Raw genomic sequence first — 23,849 nt, 5'->3', positions numbered from 1 at the left:
CTACAGTGCTCGGTTGTGTCCCAATTCCTATATTATATTATGCTGATTTCCTGATGTAAAATCTCATGTATAAAAGATAAACTTGAACCTATACATAATATATGTAGATATACGTAAAGGAGCCAAGTGAGATATGAGATGATGACTAGAAGATTATTTATTCTGCAAGACTAAATGCAGAATGCACAAGTACGGAAGAGATCCTCGATGCTTCCACGCAAGAAAGGATTCCCATCAGCATCTCATTATGACGAGAAGATGCTGGGTTATTACGAGTAAACATCTCGTTATTATGAGAAAAACAACGGACTACTACAAGAAAACGTGTAGTTCCTATAAGACAACATTTTGGTTACTACAAGAAAACATTTCAGAATTGTGCAAAAAATATATTGTTACTGCAAGCAGGACAACATCTTGTTACTGCAGGACAATAGATTTATTGCTACGAGACATTTTCATTACTAAAAGAAAACATCTTGTTACTACAAGTAACCATTTAATTACTAGAAGAAAGCATCTTGTTGCTATGAGAAAACATTTTGTTCTTATAAGAAAAGGATGGGAATTTACCATAAACCTCCTGTCTCATGTGTTCTACAAGGAATACACTTCCTAACCATTTTATTAGATACATTTAATTTACAACCATTAGTCCTTTTATCAGATATGCCAACCATATAGGTGCACTTTATAAGTATACAGTTACTAACACTGGCCTATTTAACTCTGGGTATGCACAATATATAAGCACTACACACTGTACACTCATACCAGCATCACATACATTACAACACAATGTCACTGATGCCCTGAGAATGGCTAAGTGGGATATATATATATATATATATATATATATATATATATATATATATATATATATATATATATATATATATATATATATATGCCATGAACCAAGGAAAACTGTCAGTTTGCTGTATCTATATTGTAGGAGAGATTTAGCTCAGTTTAGTGTGGGCACATGTGACATCATAATGAAACTGGACAGGGCTTACAGACAATTAACAAGTGTTTGTAGGGAAAAAGTGATTTTATGCTTATATACATTACCTTTCATATGGTTATAAAGTCCAGATTGAACAAACAGCATTGTCAAAGCCAAACATTGTTGGTTCAGGATCAGATCATCTGTGAGATGGCTAACAAAGCAAATAGTGACACCGGCTGCTTCTGTAACCTCAACAGCATTGCAGGATAAGTCTCTGTTAAATCTGGCAAAAAAAATTATTTTGTACATGCTTTACCTTGCCAAAGGCGGACTCTTTCCAGAGAACACATGTGAATCATAGTATAACCCCTCGGTCACCCAAGACAGCTAATCATCACAAACCATCAGAAAGCAAGTCAGGTTGGAAACCTTTGAAAGTTTATTTGGTTCTTATAAATGCACATGTGGTACACAAAGGTACATTCTTTTGGTTAATTGCATGTTTTATAAGGCCTTGGTGGATTCCAAAGAAAATAAATCCTTGTTATTTCAAGTCAGGCACATAATAAAATCAAATATATTTGCATAGAATACACTCCAACATACTACTGCAAAGCATTAATCTTGATACAATGGTTTTTCCCATAATATTGATAATAATAGGCAGGAAAAAGTCCAAAGAACATCTACTGTAACCATCTAACAAACCAAAACTAAGAAAAACAATGAATGGCTTTTATTCGCAGTGTAAGGTAAATCTAAGGTAAATGCATTAAGATAACTGGAGTATAGAGGTTCTTGTTTTCTTGTCAGTTTCACGGTTCTTCTACTCAGGGGCCTTCATTGCTCCCAGCAGCCCATTGGCGGTAGTGAACAGATTAATGGGAGAAGAGCCATCTGTGATCAGAGTGGATTTAAGACCCAGAGCTTGCAGCATTTTAACCTAGACAGAGAGAACGAGAGGAAATGATGAGGGGAAAATAAAAAGTTTCAGTACTGATCTTGTATAGAATGCATAAACGTGTACATAATACAAATTATATAAAACGCAGCAATAAATATATAAATGAGTGAATGAATAAATCATACTAATATTCATAAGTATGGTATTTTTTGTGAGGACAACGTTAGAGTTAGTTACTCTAACAGCATTAAAAACTTAAAAAAAAAAAAAAAAAAAAAAAAAAAAAAAAAAAAAAAAAGGTTTTATTATAAATATTTAATATACTACAATAGAATAGAAATGAATAGAATCGATAATTTTAAATTTTTGATTATTTGGTGGCAGACTGAACCAAAGACTGAAACAAATACCAAAGTGACCAGACTGATTGAAAGAAAATTTTTTTTAAAAGACTGATTGATGATATGATCACTTTTCTCCCTGTAGTAAAGCCTTCTTACACTGTATATACACTAGTTCAGTCTGATCTACAAAGTCAATCTACTACTAATGAACCAGTACTTCAGCAGTTGGTGCGTTAAAGCCTCACTTAACCTAGTAGAAACGGAGGGGGTCTCGGTTTGTGAGCATGAGATGAAGCGTGAGCGTGAGTGAAGTGTACCTGTAGCTCTGGTCCGGCTCTGGCCATTGCTGTCAGAGTCTCGCTGCCAATAGCCTCTACCAGCTGTTTGAAACGTTGGCTTTCGATTGTAACCAGTTTCTGCTGCTTCTCCACCTCAAGGTGATCTAGTTCCTTCTTATAAAGGAGCTCCTGCTCACGTGCTTTTGCCAGACGCACCATTTCAGCTTCCTAAGAGGGGAGTAGTGTAAGAAAGGATGAGTGGAATACGTCATTTTAAAAAGAGATTCACACTGGATACACACAGGACAGCATGCTTTTCAGAACACACAAATAGTGTCTTTAATTTTAAACACAAATCATGGTGTAGAGAGACTACTGCGTGAAAACTAGGGGCAATTAATTAATCATCCTAGCACCCTATTAACAAGGACAGAAAGATAGATCAAAGGAGAGAGAGAAAACTGTCAAAGAAATTAATTAACCAACAGGAAATACTGCCCGCTCTGCATCAGCACTGTAGACTGTATTCTATTGGGATGATGAAATGATAGATATATATATATATATATATATATATATATATATATATATATATATATATATATATATATATATATATATATATATATATATATCTATATCTATATATATATCTATACATATCTATATCTATCTATCTATCTATCTATCTAATATATATATATATATATATATGTATATGTATATATGTGTGTGTGTGTGTGTGTGTGTGTGTGTGTGTGTGTGTGTGTGTGAGTGAGTGCGTGCGTCTGTCTGAGGAAAGGCACATCTATACTGAAAGATAGGAGAAGAATGACCTACCGCTTCTATTCTCAGGGCCTCAACTTTGAGTTTGGCCTCTTGCACAGCAGCCTCACCCTGGATACGTGCCGCCTCTGCCCTGGACTGAGCCTCTGCCTTGGCTGCTCCTGTACTTTCTACCGCAGCACTACACACAAACACACATATTAGTGACAATGGATACATAGCTAGCAGTGTTCTGTTATTCTAGCTCTAAGATATACGTTAAAAAAAGTTTAATTAAAAAATTGTAATAATCATTTTTCCATAAATAATGCATTTATAAGGGCTATTATTGTGACACATTTGTACTTTGGCCAGTGTCTTTTCATGCTAGATTCCAGTTCTTCAGCAAGCCCCATAAGCTTCATATGCATACTCTAAGCTCTAAGAAAAGCACCTGGCAAATGCAAACATGTAAATTAAATGAAGTCAACCCATAAAGCTACACTGGGAGAGGGAAGCAGTGAGATCTTACCTGAGCGCCTCCAGCTCTAGCAACTCCTTCCTGGCTCTCTCAGCTTCTGCCTGGTCTGTGATCTTCTGCCTCTCCAGTTTGCCCCGTGCCTCCTGCTCCAGACGCTCTGCTTCATGCCTGAGACAGAGAGAGAGAAAGCGATCATAAGTAAGTGCTCTAAAAAACATAAACGTGGATGCCTTTCATCAAAATATGAAGGAGTTCATTCCAATGGCAGATTCCAAGTGTAACTTAGCATATACTGTACATGTGTGTTACGGTGAACCAAATTCATGCAAGTGTGAGGAGTTGTCAACATTCCCATAACAGCAAAAGTGTGTGAGTCGTGTCAGAACTTAATATTAGTTCAGCGTATTAGCCAATTTGTCAATTGATTTCCTTTTGTTTTTTTAACAAAATCATATAGAGGTCATACTCATCCAAACATTCACAAATGTCCTTACTGAGAAGAATTTGTGTCCTGTCTTCTTGTGCTTTGAAATATTCTTTGGATGCCCATCCCACTCCCATCCACCATTTCACTTATTTAATTATTTACTCATTCCAGTTAAGAAAGTCGGATTTTTAAAAATATATATTTTAAATAAATAAATAAATAAATAAATAAATAAATAAATAAAAAAATTTTTTAAAAAATGCATGACTGCCAGAACAGCACAGATTGTTTAGCCAGTATATTCATTTAATTAAAAATATTGGCAGGAGAACACCTGTGATTAATCTCATTTGATTAATTTAAAAGTCAGAGTCAGCATAGGGTAAAAACATGAAGCCTGGTGTGAAAGCAGATGGACTTTGGTACTAACTTTATCAGCGAAATGTTACATGGAACAAAATTGCAACTAGAACCGAAGGACAACAACAGATCTTAAATGTTACTCAGCAGCACAGCAAGCGAGAGGTGAGACGCATACTGACCGAGCAGTGGCCTCCTGGGAGTTGGTGGTGATCTCAATGGCGAGCTGGACGCTCTTCTGCAGGGCGTCACGCGTACGCTGGTCCACTGGCTCCACTGACTGAATGTCCACGCTACTGATCACCAGCCCGTTCTGATTAAAGCGCAGACTCGATCGTACCGCCAGCTTCTCGTCAAAGCCGAACACAGCAGAGCAGATGATCCTGATTGAATTCTACAGGCAAAAAAAACCCCCAAAAACAAAACACCAGAGCAGCATAAGAAACAAGACGAATGATTGGGCCTCAAGCATAGAGCACCCTTATGCTCATTATTTTATTACTATGTTAACTAGAAACAGATGGGAAAACAGATGCTGGAAAATCTGTCTTGACATTACAAACGCAGAAATATTGCATGTATCTGATAAATCGAGTCTGATAAGCCGATCACTAACTCACCTTGTGGAAGTCATCAAACTGCACGGAAGCCACAGCTCCTCTGATCCTAGAGGCGATGGCTTTACAGGCGTCGCCCACAAAATCAGGCACTGAGAAGAGAGCTGCCGCTTGTGCGGGGTCTGAATGGTTCTTTACCTCAAAGTGCCTGATCATGAGGAGGGACAAAGTATGACTTAAAATACAATAGATCCTGAACGTTAAAAGCAGTCACACCTCTCAAATTTGCCGTGATGTGTTTCCATTCTGTCATATCAGGGATAGACATTCTGTAGCACTGCACCAAAGGGTTGTGCAATTTCAAATAAGATTGATGTGAATCGGGAAAAGCATGCATTAGTGTGGATGGTTGCGCTAAAAGAGCCTCTTCTTATGTAGTAGACATATACATTACATGGGGGGAAAAAAAAAGACCAAATGAATAAACTTCAGCAAATGGACACACTATAGAATAAAAATAGATTTATAAAGAGTATTGGCAGAGCTTCTTGGCAACACGCTACATTAATTTTGGACTCCCAAGGTGCAGTTAGTGCAGTTATTCTGGCTGTAATGTCTGCACACTCTTATCAGAACAAAGCGTCCTGTTGTTTTTTACACTACACTGGGTAAGAAGCATATTTTTTCCCTTAGTGATAATGCAGGATATTTCCACACACACACATACACAGGTGACATACCCTGAATAACCCAGACAGACAGACGTGCACACTTTACCAGTTGTAGGCGAGCTGGAGCTGCAGACGGGCATGGTCGGCAGTTTCTATGGTGATGATGTCAGTGCAGAAGTCGGGGCCGAGGAGCAGGCAGATGGCTTTAATGACGTTAGCTCGCTTGGGCTTCTCTCCAGACAAAGACAGAACCGTGAACTGCTCATCAGGACCCAGCATGACCAAATCAGGTCCAAACACCACCCTGAAACAGAACACGTTTTTTTAAATGAATGAATATTATTTTTTTTTACAAAAACAGTTTTAAAACAAATACTGCCATCAAAGAGAGGACGTGGTTGAAATATCAAGTGTAATACTATACTTCAGGGTAAAATTCAGTTGAACTACACTCTTAAGAATGCGTTCTTCTTAGACATTAGAACAATTATTATAGTATAGCTTTCTGAGTGACAGGCAAAATGATTGACAGGCAAGTACAAATGCCTTCCTGTCCTGTTTTTTCTTGTTTATAGAGCCTGGGTTACCACAGAAACTAAAGTATATGCATAATGTGAATGTGCAGCTCATCCAAAGATAATAAGGAAATAGTTTGAAGATAAAAGAACCATTACCTGGCTTTCTTCTCCCTGTAGTCGTACACCTGTACTGCAGCATTATGGGGAACGCGGTAGGACACCACCATGGTTTTGTCCCTGGGCTCAGCAACGGCGTTCTGGTTATGTTCAGAGCGATCAGCCAGTGGGTCACGCACAGTGCTCAGCAACTTCTCCACGTTAGGAGGGAGTTCCTTTTCCCACAACTCCTCATCATGCGTCAGCATGTAGGTGTGGCCAATCACAGCCCGCACCTGCACAGAGCATCATGGGGGACACACATACTTTATATATCATTTTACAAAGAATTTACATAGAGTCTTCAGTCTGTTTTCATACATTTCCAGCAGAACTCAGTGTGGAAGGTGCAGTCTACACAATCTGGTAATCCAAAACCTTTTTTTTGTATAGCTTAATGAAAAACAGTTGACAATAACTATTGAATAATTATTATAATTACCTTATTATAAACATACTTACTTAAATTTTCATATGAATTTGTGATAGTGGTGGCTCAGTGGTTAAAGGCTCTGGGTTACTGATCAGAAGGTCAGGAGTTCAAGCCCTGGCACTACCAAGCTAACACTGTTGGGCCTTTGACCAAGGCCCTTAACCCTCAACTGCTCAGTTGTATAAATGAGATACATGTAAGTCGCTCTGGATACGGGCATCCGCTAAATGCCGTAAACGTAAATTAAAAATACAACTGAATATCCTTTTCATACATGATTTGCTAGTGATGGCATACATTGAATGCAGAATGTAATCCCTATCAACGAACACCTGTTATATTATTATGCTGCGTTCCACTGTATTCCGAATACAGGAAAAAAAAAAACGACCACTCACAAGGAATTCTTCTGTGGTATTGTCAACCAAGTTAAACTCAGCAAGAGCCGCCAAGTATGTATGTACAGTACAATAAAATTGTTCTAGTTCTCCAACGCCTGTTAGGGCATTCAGACTTTTGGACCCTATTGTAAAACAGTGCTGAAGTGCATTTGAATGTTGCGGTTTCTTCGTCTATTTACGACAGGCTATTAACATGATAGTCTTCCAGCCACTATAGTATGTGGTCCAGTTTTTTAGAAAAGCAGGGTGGAGGTGACTATTCTCGAAACATTTCACAAGCGGGATTTCACAAGTGGGATTTCACAAGTGGGATTTCACAAGCACTCTCTGAATGAGCTCTTAATGAATCACCGTGCACTTCTTGTCCATATGACTTAAGGCTAAAATAAATAAATAAATAAAATAAATATATATATCCTGACTGTCTGACCTTGCCGGTCTTGATGTCGCGCACATATATTCCTTCATTCTCGTCCAGTGGAATGGCCTGGCGTCGCAGCATGACCTCTACAGTGACAGGTGGCACATATTCGATTGGCCCACGCAGCATCCAGCGGTCTCCCGGGCGTCTCTGCACACTAGTCTTTTTGGCCTGCTCCTCTTCCTCCTCTTCCTCCTCATCTTCTTCTTGCTGATGCAGAGACAGGGGGAGAGAGGGGGTGAGAGAGAGAAGGTAGGAAGGGGAGCAAACACAATGGCCGGAGATGGAAGGAGATGGACATGGCTGCACGTAAACCATGCACAGAGTGTGTGTGTGGGGCTGTATGATCATGGTAATGCGCATGTGTGTGCGTAACAAAAGTAATTTGAGAGACAGATATAATATAATATAGAAAATAATAATGCAATGCAAAATGAATTAAAAAGGATTTAAGAGTAAATGATTGGGAAAGAGGAGTAAATGGTTTGATATTTAATAAAAGGGGGAGGGAGACAAAGATGAGGGTTAATTAATGAAACCACAGATCCTCTGAGATCAGATACAAAGAAATCCTTTTTCATTTTCTAAATTGCTTCTTTATTCCAAATCAGTATCAGATATTCAGTGATGCCCATTGTTCACTCTAGTCTCAGTAACAACGTATTTTAAAAAAACAAACAAAAAAAACATATCAATCATTCACTACTGGCTTTTCACAACGTTCTCCTCTTATACTGTATACCTGGCTAAGTGAGGCTGCATGTTTTGTGAGGGTGTGTGGTGTGCTCATGGGGTGTTGGCAAAGCTGACACAAGGAGGATTCTGGCTAAACGAGTCATGTGTGCATTTAAGCACAGACAGAATTTCAATGGTCTGTTTATCTTTGTTGCACACTGATTGATTGGGCTTTCACACAAGCCTGACCTCGCCCTTCTTTCCTCCTCTTTATTTTTCAATACTCATAGTGCTCTGTCTCACCGCCTCCGTGTCATTGAAGGCCTCCACGGCACGCAGCACCAGTCCCTCCTCTTCAGACAGCACGTAGACATCCTGTATGCCATTCTCCAGATGCTCGCCAGGCCGTAGGAAGAACGAGCGTTCACCCTGAGAGACACAGACAGAGGTATATATTTGCATAGTTTACATAATATATATTTTTTAAATTATCCGTGCTTTACAAGGACAATGAGTGTGGACTGTGCACTTTATTAAAAAAATAATAATAAAAGAGGTAGCATAACCAGCTTTTAATTAGTGAAATATCTGGAGTTAATTGGTGAAATTTGCATTTCTAATCATGGGGAATTGCCAATATTTAGATAGATGGATACATAGATACTTTTTTGATCCTTCAGAGGAAATTAGGTTTGTTACAAGCAGTGACCATAATCAATCCTCACATACAGGCAAACAGCGATCTATCTATATAACTAAGTATTAAAACAAAACATTACACTTAAATATACTATACTATATTAAGATAGTACTAAAAAGATAGATAAATTATAAGCTATCCAAAACTACAGTGTGTTATTGCACAACAAGGGACAATTGCACATATAGGGGTATGAAATGTCTAAAATACAACAGTAAAAATAATAAAACCGTTAGAAATAAAAAGAAAATAAATTAAAGTTATTGCACATTAAAAGAGCCTGATGGCAGCAGGCAGGAAAGACTTACAATACCGTTCAGTCTGACATTTTGGTGGAATCATCCTGCCACTAAAAGTGGCACTCTGCCGAAACACCTCTAAGGCATGAAGTGGGTGCATATCATTGGTCAAGATAACATTTCTTTTCCTCAGCATCCTAACCTCCAGCACCTGCTCAACCCAGTCCTGAATGATGCCAACGTTAGAGCTCGCCTTTTTAAATCAGTTTATTGAGTCTGTTTCTATCAGATGTGTGAGCGCCCACCCCCAGCACCACCACACTGGACACAACAGCCTTATAGAAGGTGCACAATAAAGGTGGGCAGATGTTAAACGAAAGATCACAGCCTTCTTTGACCGTTATATATATATATATATATATATATATATATATATATATATTATATGCCTCCATATGGTTGGACCAGCCCGGTTTGTTATCAAGCTGTACTCCACAGTACTTAGTTCCCGGAATTGAGACAAGGTTCGGTTTGGGCTTCTTCCTCCTAAAATCAATGACCGTTTCTTTGGTTTTGGAAATATTAAGCTTTTAGTTTAGTGGTTATTGTTACACCAGCACACAAAGTCCCAGACTATTATATTGAATTATTTACTTATGCTATGTAACACTGAATATTACAGTATTACATTCATAATGCAGCCAATTAAGAGGTTTATACCAGTTTATAATCACAGAAAAATCTACAAATGCAATTAAAACATTATAAAGACAAATATGTTGTCCTGCATCCTCGTCCTAAGGCAAAGATTTGAGCCTCTCAAACATAAAAGCAAATTACCTTGACCACTCTCTTCTGTCCGAGCTGGGGCTTTCCATCTGGTCCGACTGGGTCCAGGATCACACAGTATTCCCTACTGTTCAGCGTGGTCACGTCTACTACTCCGACGACCTCCTCAGCCACAGAGGGGATGTGTGCTTCTCGGTCCGCCACGGTCACCAGCCACTCCTCTCCTGTCCTTCTGTCTCGTCCTCCCGCATCCCGGAATGGACGCAGAGCACGCACATGCAGCGCACGCTGACAGAACAACAGAACTGGCAGATTAAAATTGAATGAAGTGACCAAGACACGTCATGAATAGACATGACTGGTTTGATCTCTTAGGGTACAATTTCATTAGTGCTATACATCTGGTTTATATTATACACATGACCTCTCCAATGGATGCCAAATCCATCCAAGAGGTAATAATACCTTTGATGTGCGCACACACACAGACACACACACACACACACACACTTTCACATACCAAAAGGTCTAATAAGATAATGCAAAAAAAAAAAAAAAGACAACAGCAGAATCCTTTAAAAGCCACTGCTAAGACTGAACCACTGAGGTGCAGCGGCTCACAGTCCCACTGATGGTGGACATCAACCCACCCAGTCCAGACAACCGTGTTACAGCACTGCTAACCCACCGCAGCGAGTGCATAAATATGGATTCCCTAGCAGCACAGAGGGTCGAGCATCCTCACAATGAGTGTGCCAATCAATTATAATGAACAAAGGAAATGCAAAGAAACAACCCCCCAAATATTACCTTATCAGTGAGGATGAACGCATTCACAATATCGATGACCTCCTCATGTGCTCCAGGCAGGTATGCTCCAACTTTACTGACCTGCCACTCCTCACCTGTGCTCCACACACACACACACACACACACACACACACACACACACACACACACACACACACACACTAATGTAATCAGCTGGCCAGTTACACCTGCTTTATTCCAGCAAAGTTCACATTAATATTGTTAAAAGTGTTTCTCAGGGACAGGGAAAAGTTTTGTAATTACAAAGAAGCAAGAAATCAAATGAAGGAAATTCTGTTTGCCTCCATTCTGTGCATACTTTTTATTTGAGTATTTGATTAGATTTTTATTGAGTATGTGCTGTGAACATGTGCCTTTTCACATAACTAGTTTGGAAATCACATTACAGTCGCAACACTGACACAATATTGACTAATGGAAATGCAAACTTTCATGTATTTGTGTATAAACAAGATTTTCTGTGCATGTGTGTGTGAAAGAACAAGAGAGTGTGTGCGTGCTAACCAGTAACTCTGCGAGTTCCACTGCGGTCCACACCCTCTTTGCGAGCTCGAAGGCGAATGGCCTGGTGTTCTCGAATCACTGTGGCTTTGATGATCTCCAGGACGGCCACCTCCTTCCTGGGGATGTATGTTCCTGATGGAGCATAGCCACAGGGGTTAGCCAAGGGTAGGTGATGTGGCAAAAAAATATCACAATACTGTACATTTTCATGAGATACAACATATTACATATTATTATTTGTTTTGCCAAAAAGAGTGCTAACAAACATCATAATGCAGTCATAAAACCTATGGAAAGAATACATTTCAGTGATATTTTACTTAATATCTTCAGAAATAGTGATAAAAAATTAACAACCCCCTTTTAAAATATTCAATACAAAAAAAAGCAAAAAAACAAAACAAAAAAACAACTTAATGCTACCAATCAGCTATTTAAAGGGGTCATATGATGATTTTAAAAAGTTCATTATTTTGGTCATTGAGTGTAATAGAATAAGTTAACATGCTTTAAATGTTCAAAAATCACATTATTTTCCATATACTGTATATTATTGCAGGACCTCTATTCCCAGTTTCTGAAAAGCCCAGAGTGCTCTGACTGGCCAGCTGACCCATTGCATTGTGAACGGCCAAAAACCTCAAGTGTGTGTCGGAAATGTAACGCCCCTTACCATAATCACGAGCTTCAGCTTCCAAGGCTTCTAAAGCAATTATATAACACAGTTAATAATGTCGTCTGTCTTACCGTATCAGTCCGAACCCGAGTCAGATTCTGAAAACGTGGATGATCGAGCAGATTAATAGAAACCAACTTTGTAAGCACGACTTGAGCAGATACGATGTTTCATTTGTCTTTTTCACTGTAACAACTTTATGTCCTGAAGTGACAAAGTACAGCTTAAAAAATTTTATTCATTAAAAATGTAAAAATTACGGCGGAATTATGCTGATATTTCAAATTGTGACAGATGTTTATCTACGGAAGTAATATCTGGAATTATATTGAGGTGTTTTAGGCAGGTCTGGGGCAGTGCTCTCTATTAGAATAAATCCCTTTGTGGGAGACTATGAGCTTTGTAACGTTGCAGATCTTATACATGCACAAACAGATACATTACACACTAAAGGAAAAACATCAAAAAGCATCATATGACCCCTTTAGTATTGTAATACCTGTGATATGATTTTATTATGACTTCAGTATTATATCATCATGGCCTTCATGCAGACAGAGCTCTGACAAGATAAGAATTCCATATTTTGTTAACTTCCATAAAGAAGGAGTCATTTTTGCATTATTTTTCCTGTTACAGTCATTGTATGTGTGTGAAATAAGTTTTTTTTTTAGTGAAATATGGAGAAGAATGGCAGCCTGAATGCTGGTTTCAGTTTGAGAAGGAAAAGAAAGGAAGGAAAAAAAAACAGATAAAGGCAAAAATCCACCTGGCCCTTCAAACAGCCACTCGTCTCCAGCCACTCTCTTCTCTCCGCTCTCCTCCTCAAAGTCAAGAAGAGCCTGCAGCCTCAGGGCTGTGTCGGGATACACAATCTGCAGTGGAGTCACTTCCTGATAAACAAAAACACACACACACACACACAGAGAGAGAGGTTTATTTTGGGTAATATTTTGTATTAAATCATTTAAGGAGAGCAAATAGAAGGAGGTTCAGCCACCTGACAAAAGCCACTTCCCATATAAACTCTTTCACACAGAAAAAAAAAAAAATAAGAAGAGGAAGTGAGAATGAACAGGCCCACCTTCTGGATCTCTTCTCCGGGGTAGAGCGGGAAAGGATCCTGGGTCAGACGGATCTCCAGGTCTGCATGGCGGAGTTTAGCCTGGCCTGCGGTGTCGAACTGAACATGTCCCTCATCATCACGAGCCACCGGGTTCAGAATCACACAGTAATGGCGAGGGGGCACCATGGTCATACGAGTCGGGGAGAAGAGAACCCTAAGAGAAAATGAGAGATGAATGCAAGAAGAGTGAATCAAATGGAAGTATATATCAAGGTAAACTCGAGAGAATAAGAGGGCATGAGGGAGAACACGAGTTTCTAATGATGCTCATACTTGAGTTCTTTTTTGCACACTCAGCACTGCTTGACTTTATAGTACACAGTTATAGAAGTGGAATGATTTATAATCGCACTATCTGGTATCACCCAGATGAGTCTGGTTCCTCTCAAGGTTTCTTCCTTTTTCCTTGCCACCGTCGCCTCTGGCTTGCTCATTCGGGATAAATGAAAATTTAAACAAAATTTATAGCCGGATTATGTAATGCTGCTGTGTGACTATGTCCATTATTAAAAAGCGGTATACAAATAAAAAAAATTGAATGCGAAACTCTACACAGAGTCTAACCCAAGCTCCTAGGACCCTGGAACTGTGAGGCCACAATCCTACCCACTGTGCCACAGTGCTGCCCCTGGAAACTGTTTGTTGTGAATCTGACACCGGTGAACAAGCCTTCACATGTTAGTCTACACAAAGGTTTTGGTGATGAAAACGAAGTTTACATGGCTTTGGAAGATCAAATTTGAAAATGGAGATGCAGGTAAAGCAGGGCTCTTTACACCTGCTCGTACAAGAAACATTAAAATATCCTTTACATGAAAGGAGATGCATTATTACACCCATAATTTCCATTATTGTTCAGTACTTTGAAGCTTTGATCACACTACTTAAAAAATTCCCGTTTTCTTCCCAATTTGCTGCAGCGTAACAGACTCGGAGAAAGCACTACCTGCCATCTTCTGAATACCTGAGCTCACAGACGCCCACAATTATCTAGAGCAGGGGTGTCCGATCTTATCCGCCACGGGCCGTTGTGGGTGCAGGTTTTCATTCCAACCAAGCAGGAGCCACACCTGATTCCACGTGTTTAATCAGTTGATCTTGGCTTTCAATAAACTCAGGTGTGGCTTCTGCTTGGTTGGAATGAAAACCTGCACCCACACCGGCCCTTTCCGGATAAGATTGGACACCCCTGATATAGTGTCACTGTGACTGACGGGAGAGAGAGTATGCCATGCCTCCCACATAAAGAACATGGTCGATTTTGCTCCTTATCACTTTACTGCATGGTGTTGCCATATAGCAATTGATTTCCAAATGAAATCAAGGTCACAGAGGTACTTTAATCTTCCCCATGATTGTGGTTGTGTGTACTGAGCCAGACTGAGAGATTAAAGGCTCAGGAAACCTTTGCAGGAGTTTTGAGCTAATTAGCTGATTAGAGCTCTTCTCAGGTCGACATTTCTGTATTATAAATTCTTTAATCTAATATTTTCAGATACTAGATTTTTGATTTCCATGAGCTGTAAGCCATAATCATAAAGATTTAAAAAAAAAAAAAAAAAAAAAAAAAAAAAAAAAAAATCAGGCTTGAAATATTTCACTTTATGTGTAACGAATCTAGAATATATTAAAGTTCCACTTTTTGAATTAAATTACAGAAAGAAAAGGAACTATTCCACGATACTCAAATTTTTTGAGATGCACCTGTACAACATGTACACAAAGGAAATATTACTCATGCAAATATCACAATCCTAAAACAAGCTCAGTCAGGGTTAAATACAGGTTTTTCAATTCTGAACAAAAAAATGTTTGTTTTTCTACACTGTGTGCTTCTGTACACAAAATTCCCCAAAAGGTTTTTTTTTTATTTTTATTTTTTAAATAAATCAAAGAGCAAGAGTGTAACTAAATGCTGCACATAATCATTCAACCTCAGCATGGCACATGTGGTTACCTCTCATTATCCTGGCGGATGTAGGTGAGGGGTCCAACCTCAACCCGAGCAATGTTGGTGTTCTGATCCAACACATGGATGTAGTGGTGTGGAGGAATCCTGATGATCGAAGCATCAGTCAGATCGTTGTGCTCCATGTGACTACCTGCTGGTCTCTTCGACATGATCTGAGAGGGAAGGGGGGGCAGTTATTGATTCTGAAGTCAATTATGCGACAGCAATCAATCAAAGATAAAAGACTGTCCCCAGTTAAGTGCTCACTCCGGCGCCTGGGTTGCATGTTCACCATAAGCCAGTCTAAGCTTTCTAGCTTTACTAAAATGAACCATGGTTACATGAAAAATAAAACAAATAAAAGGTATTCATTTTACATTAATTACACTCATCATTGGAAATAAACTCCCAGCCTTACAGGACATTTACTAAACACACTGTTTGAGGAAGGCCCGCGGTATCATTAAGGACTGCATTCATCCTGCTCATTGCCAGTTTGTGACACTGCCGTCTGGCAGACGCTTCCATAGCATTCAATCACAGACAACCAGACCGAAGAACAGTTTTCAATCTTTAAGCTATCAGTCTACTTAACCACCAGCAATCCTTCATCTAGCTCTGAAACACTTTTACTGCCACTTCCGGACACTTATTTACCATTCAGATTTACTATACTATTTATTGTACTTGTATTTACTGTTCTGCTTATTTAATAGTTTTATTCTGCCATGGTCCACCACTTGTGTACCTTATTACATTTCAGCATCATCTCAACCATTCATGTCTAATTATGCGTTTGTTCATGCCTAATGAATGTCTGTATTGTTAACGTCTGAATCTGAGCCTTTCAATGACCAGTGTAGCCAGTGTAACCAACGTGACCAACAAATGACTCGATTTCATCAGTCAAAAATTCTGTAAATGTTGACATGACTGTCACATGATAATCTCATCATGCACTGAAAAAAAAAAAAAAAGATTCAGAGGTTCAGTAAATATGACCAAGTGATTTTTACACAAAAAGCAAATTATTAGAGTTACTTAAATGGTTTAAGATCTATACTAAATTAATTTATGTAAATATGTGGTTAAAAGTGACTTACTTTACTGGGTTAAATTTACTATTATTTTGCAAGTACTCGCAAAACCAGAAAAAATAAGTAATGTTTATTTGAATCGATTGCATACTAAAATGACGGCATGGTTGTTTTTTTTTTTTAAACTCGATTTGCATATCTGTTCACAGAACTTTAATCTGATTTAATTTAGAGTGTTACGGATGCATTATTTTCAATATTTTTGTTTTGTGTCAGCTTTAAGGCTGAAAGCTATTGTATTATGGTGTTTAATGTTCACCCTCTTTGCGTTTCTCAGTCTTGCGCACACAACTTCAATAAATCAAATCATCTGGTATTCTGCCAGTCCTGTCTTTATGAAAGCTGATATGACTGCATTTACTTACTGGCATGTTTCTTCTGTTTGGAACCATTAAAGGTGTTAGTGACTATAGTAATAGGAAAGTATTAATGATAATGTTTATGTAATGTGCACTTTTTACACTGTTGAGATTTATGTAGTTCATTTAACTCAATTTGAGTAGAATATACTTAAAAAGAGCTAGTTCAATTTACCTTACACTTTTAGGAGAATAATCCAAAACCTTACTTCAAATATAATTAGTTAAATTTAGTAAGATTTTATTGTGTGTGTATTATTTATTTAATTGTTACTACACTTTTCTTGAGTAAATTTCACTCCAATATTTTTTTCAGTGTGTGGACAATTATACAACTAGTGATATGAAAAAAAAAGGCTTTGTACACTAATATTTAATATTGATATGATATTCATTATAGGCCTTAGATTTACTTTTAATCATCAAACCCATCTTGCTGCACAAGGAAAATCCTATTAACTGGGCCACATGTAAAATCTTTACTGCTGGACACACCACAATTCTTATCTCCTCTCAGTCATATACATGATAAGGTTGCCATGGATCTGAAGAAAGTTCTAAGATACAGAGGCCCTGAGTGAGTGGGTGTCACCAATGCAATCAAGCTGTCGGTTGAGTTTACAGTGAACTTCTGAAGGTTTAAATTGTCAAACCTGACTGCTGAACACAGAACAAATCATGTCAGCTTCTCTACAATATTATGCACACACCCCAACACCTGCCTTTCACAACCCTGAGAATAATACAGGATATTGTAAGTGCCATAGCAATTTTTCCCTTTGCAGATCATCTGTACTCAAAAGGCTTAGTGCTAACAAAGGTAAAGGGCAACGAAACATTTTTCAATATTTGACCACCTGACATGTATGAATCATAAAAAAAATGGAAGGTATAGGGTTGGCCAAGCATGACATGTAGGCCAAGGGTTGCAAATAGACAGACAGTAAATCACCATGTTTGTGTTACATAACTCTAAAACACCCTGTCATATACTCAGTGTCAGTCAACATCCAAATTTTACCTGGGTCATACAGACATCTTAAAACAAAATGCTGGGGTACTGTACTGTTGAGAGATCTGTTAAGAGAAATCATTCACCAAAGAGGTTCTCTAGTCATATAATTATTCAACTAATTACAGTTTTATATAATGATTGTTTAATGACTAAAAAGCCATTATACTATCCTTCCCTTAAACAGCCCATAGTAACAGGTTTTAAACTACAGTTAATTCGGTCACAGTTTAGGGTCCAGTTTCCCCAGTTTTAGTGCAAGAGTTCAAAATAAATTAGTAACATTTTCAGAAATAATTTTTAGATTGTGCTATTTGTAATATTTTGAGAATCTAAGTATCAACTTTACAAGAAAAAAAGTCAGAGTTTGAGAAAAATAAAAAGCCCAAGGACAGTTGAGAGTGTTATGGGGAGACACACTGATTGAATAGATGCCCATTTTCTGTAGCCTCCAAAAGCACGTTACTGTGGATATGAAATGTTGAAGATGTCCTGGTGTAGTGCACATTCAGGACTGACCATTTTGCCTGCAATTTCTCTTTCATCATGAGACAACTGTATGCTATGCCTATCTTCTGATGTTGACCTAGTTTCCTTACTTAGTTCATTTCCCATAAGACCCTAAAGTGGCAGCTTTCCAATACCTTATTCTTGAAATTTTAGGAGTTTATTCAGGGAATATTATCTGTCTCTCTAAATACTGTGATTTTATTCGCATAATAGGCCTTACATTTACAACATTTTGCAGCTGTCCTTATCCAGAGCGACTTACAGAAGTGCTTTGAAGTCTTTATCAATAAATACATCCCGATACTGGTTCACTAGGTCATGGACCAACAATACCATCAGTCTTAACTCTGTTGGGAGGAAATATAATAAGAAAACAGACTTTTTAAAAAAAAAAAAAAATGAAAAGTGCTAATTTAAGTACTTTAGGAAGAGATACTTCTTTAGACATTGTTTGAAGACTGTCAGTGACTCAGCTGTTTCGGACATTTAGGGGACGTTCATTCCACCACCTAGGTGCAAGAACAGAGAAGAGTCTTGATGCACGTCTTCCTTGTACCCGGAGTGATGGTGGCAAAAGTTCGGAGGGAGCGTGATGGGGTGTGGGGTGTGATAACTGATTTGAGGTAAGTGGGTGCTGGTCCATTTTTGGCTTTGTAGGCAAGCATCAGAGTTTTAAATCTAATGCGGGCAGCTACAGGAAGCCAGTGGAGGGAGTGTAGCAGTGGAGTGGTGTGGGAGAACTTAGGAAGGTTGAAAACAAGTCGGCAGCTGCATTCTGGATCAGTTGCAGAGGTCGAATGACGGAACAGAGATCTAAACAATATACCTAATGTTGGAACAAACTAGCATTATTTAATTTACTTAAAAAAGTTTGAGATAATTCTAGTTTTCTCGAATGGAATGGAAAGTTAGCTACTAAACTCTTTCTAGCTAGCTATGTTATCAGCTAGCTACTGTAGCTGGTCTAACAAGCTAGCAGACGAGTTATGATGGTTGAAGGTGACATGCAGGTAACTAGCAAGTAGCTACCTACCAAGCAAACTATCAGCCAGATAGAAATCCAGACACCTACCTCCAATCTGTCTCAAATGCTTGTGTAATAGATAGGTTGGTTATCTAGCTCATTTGAATGATTTGACTAACACAGGCAGGTGAAAAAGACAGTGTGCCCAAGGAGTAGACAGACCAGTGAGAAGTACCAGTAAGATAAAACAGACCTTTCTCATTAGGTTCCTGGTGGATCCAAAGAGGTAAAAAGCAAGAATAGTTTATTTATTTTACATTTTATATGCTGAAAAGCTAGTTTTTTCCCCCTACACAATACATTAATGACTTGAAGATGAATATTATAAAGCTGTATTCTCAAATAAATGAAAGCTGTCTGAAAGCAGACGTGCAAAATATATTGTGTAAGTCCCACTTGTGCCACCAAAACAGCTCTGACCCATAGAGGCATGGACTCCACGAGACCTCTGAAGGTGTGCTGTGGTATCTGGCAACAAGACATTAGCAGCAGATCCTTTAAGTCCTTTAGGTTTCGAGGTGGGGCCTTCACGGAGTGGACTTGTTTGTCCAGCACATCCCACAGATGCTCGATTGATCAACTTTTACTTCAGACTGAATAAGTAAAAAAGCACATTTCTAAGTGACCCCAAACTTATCTTATCTTATCTTATGAGGGTGGATGCCCCCAGACATTGGCTTGGGGGGGGAAATGGCCACACCACTTTTAGACAGGCGGAGCCACCCCTGTGTTCAGCCCTTTATAAATGGCTTCCCATGTAAAAGAAATGTAAAATAAAATCTGTTCACATCAAGCACTTCTCAACAAAGATCAATCCTGGGTTTTCATGCAGTTCGACTTACATTAAAATAAAATAAATAAAAAATAAAAAATAAAAAAATAAAATAAAATAATAATAATAATAATAATAATAATTCCACCATTTCCAGCACTGTTTCACACACTGAGAGCTGCACACAGCACCTGTCAATCATGTCACTCTTTAATCAGTGTGCAGTGACTTCATTCTTCCTGATCATACTAATACCTACCAACTTTTACACAAAACGCAGGCTGGATCACGTTTGGTCCAACTTAAGACACAGATCCATGTAGAAATTCTGAAATGTTAGGGATTAAAACCATGCTAAAAATAGACGCTTCCGCAGTGTAGGCTTATAGCAACCAGGGGGTGTGGCACAAAAAACCCCCAAAACAAACATAATACAGTGACATAGAACACGCAGTTTTTAGGTTTAGATAATATGATTTGAATGAAGCGTCTATAATTCACCCATAAATAAAAGCTTCACTATATTTTGAACAAAGATCGAGGCATTACACCATACAGGTGACATTCTTCCTCCCACTCACTTCCGTGTTGCTGGAGGCTGAACCTTCTGATTTTGAGTGCGCTTTCATTTGTATTCCTTTAGTTCCTTTTCATAACAACCGACAATTTCTAAAGCACCAAACATGCCACATCATTATTTCCAACCACTGCCAACACGCATACTTAATCCGACACGGATACTGAGCGTGCGTACGAGGTGAATGCAGATAAACGCAGTCTAGGCCGCTTTCAGACTGCATAGTGGAAATAAAAAAAAAAAATCCCCCCAAAAACCAAAACACAAATTAAAAAGAAAGACTTACGGATTCCGTGAGCCTGCTGTGAGATTGTTGTGACTTTAGAGTGCGCGTGCCTGGACTGACAACCCCTTTAAAAAATCCGAATGTTGTGGGCGTGTCGATGTCTGGACATGGGCGTGGTTTATTCACACTCTTCCGGTAAGCAGTGTGCACTCTTTGGGGGGGAGAGACGACTGCTTAATGTTGACAACCAACTAGTTTATTAAAATATAACATCTATAGTTATATTAAGATCTGTATTTACATTTAAATACAAATGATACAAAGCAACAGAACAAAGACTAAAAGAAAGTAAACTATGAAATTACTTGTTAAGCTTTGGATCCCATTGATTTTTGAGGGAAATGTTAATATTGAGTGAATAGGATCTTATGTTGTTTTTATGTAAGATCTTTTTCAAAACAACCCCATGACCAATATGTTGACTTTCAAAAGTTATACTGTATATTTGCTGAACATCCTAAAGACTGACTTTAATGCTGATGCCTCTCTACAATTCCAAAATATAATTCAGAATTAGGACCTCACCTGAAACCCTGAAGACTCAGATGTTTCTCCCTGCTCTACTTCAGCGTTTCATGCATACAAACTCATTCATTAAATGATGACATTTTCATGGACTAAATTTCTAGACTAAAATTCAACTCAACATAATTTCATATATACACCTATTTTACGTTCCAGCTAGCAACCTGACTGCTAGCCTGCAGATGACAGAAGCCAGGGTTAGCTTGCTAGTTAATGCTAGCTAACACAGTTAACTAACATCAGTTGACAGGACTTTCTGCAGTGCAAGGCTGGTGACGTTTGGTGAAAACAGGTTTTCATTTTAAATCAACGTGTCTACTGGACAGTTAGTTTACTACCTATTACTTACACTTTGGGTGTTGAGGAAAAAGCTCCTGATTTGTTTTCGTGGCATGATATCTAAAAAGTACAAAACGTGTTGGCATGGGGAAAAAATACTTTATGTATGCTGTGCACTAAATAGAGGAAAGGGAGTAAAATCATCTGCAAGAGTACATTTTTCGCCCATGCTTGAGGTTTGGACTGACAGCATTGATAACCTACCATAAACAGCCCTCGCCTCCGTGTCTGTACTCTACACTGGCAGCTAGATATTTGCATGTAAGGTGAGCCTTCAGATAGCCCCGCCCCCTCCCTTTCAGCCAATCAAATGCTATTATGCTGAATTCCTGGAGCTTCTGGGAAAATATGCTATGGAATTACCATGACTTCACTCCAAAGAAAATGTGAACGGGTTCGTGCAAATATTGGTAGGGACATGTCCCTACCGTCCATATGCAAACCCTTGATAACAGGATGTATGTGGTATATTATGTGGTCTATTCGTGTAGGTGGGCTGCTTGTGCGCTTAAATCTGAGCCCCGCACTCAAGAGGGGTAGGTGGGTGGAGCTGTGTGTGGGGAAATCCCGGCAGATGCGTGATTTCTAGTGAAATGAGCAATAGATGCTGGAAACCTCGTAACACCCTTTCAAAATAAAAGCCACGCAGCAAAGTGTCTCATATAGTGCTCCTGAATTAAAAATGGGTTATATGCGTGAACTTTGCCACCAACTCAAAAGAGTCTCAATCGTTTGTGCCGTAAAAATGTTTGTTTAAGCTTCGGTTTATTGTTTATTTATTTATATATTTAAAGAATATTTATAGGTCACTCAACCACCCCCACATGCTCCAAATTCACTCCAAATAGTCTCGGTGTTTGTGCTGCTTCGGTTCTTCGTTGTTTGTGCTTTTTAAAATAATAGACATTGAATTACAGTCTCTCTCTCTCTCTCTCTCTCTCTCTCTCTCTCTCTCTCTCTCTCTCTCTGAAAAATGGTTTTGTGCGCGAGCGCCATCAAGTCATAGTTTTATGTAACTTCAGTTCTCGTGTAACTTTTATGCACGAGAACAAAAGCGCAAATCTCCTCGGTGTGAACCCGCTTTACATTAGAGTCGAATTGAGGAAGACTTTCTGTCAAGAATATTCATCACTTTCTTTACTTCATTCACTGGTCCCTCCTGATTGAACATTTTATTTATTTACATCAGCTACACTTCACTGCCACCACTAGGCGGAAGTGACACTTCAGTTCAGGCTGCTCTTGTGGAAATTAGTGTAGAGTTAATAGAGGAAAAGTCGATATAGTTACTAAATCAAATTTCTGGCCAATGAAAGTACAATGTTTTAACACTGTCAGTTACAATATTATTAGTTAACTTCAAGAATAATGGTACAACATTCAAGAGAGCTAAGATTGACAGTGTTTATTGAACAGAAAACTCATTGCTAATACTAATATCACTAATGTAGTTATGAAATGCTAATTAGAGTTGCGCTTGTGACCCATGTTAGTTTTCTGATTAGTTGTGCATCTAGGGGTCAACATTACCGTATTGGTCCCAAATATAAGATATATCATATATTATGGTGAAAAGAACTGTTAAAAAAATGGAAATAATCAACAGCCTGTTAAACTCAGGAAATCAAGAATCTCTGTGCTGAACTCGTGTACATTTGATGCTTTTTGTTAATGCTTATGTAGTGCTTTCTTCCGTAGTGTCACTTTTGGAAATATCGTTTGCTGTGACGACTCCAACAACTTCCTCCAGCTAGTGAAAACCATCACCACAAAGGGTCTGAATGCACAGGACTACATACAGAGGGCAGAGCTGCTGAGTGGAATAGTCAAAGGTGTCCAATTGAACTCTGGTGCTCTCCAAATCAGTGCACAGTGCCACAGCTCCACTATCATTGAAAAGTCAATGACAAAACGTGCATGTGTTTCCTTCACAAAACAGTGCTCCTCACAGTCACAAAGGAAACTTAATTTCCACTTCTGGCATGGCTCATCTTCAGACCGCAGTGGAAGAAGGTCTTAACCTTCCGGAGTCCACCTGCCTCAGTCCGATCCAAAATCGGTCACAGTGTCCCTCTGCATTCAAGACAGACTCTACCTCAGGAAAAGTGCTCGGTGCAGGGAAAGTTTCTCACAGTTACAGTCTGGGAGAACTTCTATGGATTGACACTGACCTGGGAAGCAACTCCACA

The 23,849-nt window shown here is 38.7% G+C and overlaps 1 protein-coding gene across 2 annotated transcripts; it reads right to left on the bottom strand.

Annotated features, from left to right (window-relative positions):
- Window positions 1–1,368: 1,368 nt before the first annotated feature.
- mvp (major vault protein) lies at window positions 1,369–21,936 on the bottom strand. 2 transcript variants are annotated; one of them, XM_017454727.1, is made up of 19 exons: window positions 21,865–21,936; window positions 21,671–21,720; window positions 20,797–20,947; window positions 15,166–15,332; window positions 13,167–13,362; window positions 12,852–12,975; window positions 11,407–11,538; window positions 10,882–10,976; window positions 10,123–10,359; window positions 8,647–8,772; window positions 7,678–7,878; window positions 6,414–6,649; window positions 5,846–6,043; window positions 5,132–5,276; window positions 4,694–4,905; window positions 3,776–3,892; window positions 3,319–3,445; window positions 2,518–2,706; window positions 1,369–1,895 (listed from the first exon to the last, which is right to left on the bottom strand). In XM_017454727.1, the coding sequence occupies exons 1-19, from the start codon at window positions 21,919–21,921 to the stop codon at window positions 1,779–1,781; spliced, it is 2,877 nt and encodes a 958-aa protein (XP_017310216.1). In that variant the 5' UTR covers window positions 21,922–21,936; the 3' UTR covers window positions 1,369–1,778. The 2 variants fall into 2 exon arrangements, with proteins under 2 accessions (XP_017310216.1, XP_017310226.1); XM_017454737.1 differs by lacking the exons at window positions 20,797–20,947; window positions 21,671–21,720.
- Between the last annotated feature and the right edge of the window lie 1,913 nt (window positions 21,937–23,849).

The sequence above is a fragment of the Ictalurus punctatus genome, chromosome 2 (genome assembly GCF_001660625.3).
Source record: "Ictalurus punctatus breed USDA103 chromosome 2, Coco_2.0, whole genome shotgun sequence".
NCBI lineage: Eukaryota > Metazoa > Chordata > Actinopteri > Siluriformes > Ictaluridae > Ictalurus > Ictalurus punctatus.
This window is presented reverse-complemented; position numbering and strand designations above follow the sequence as displayed.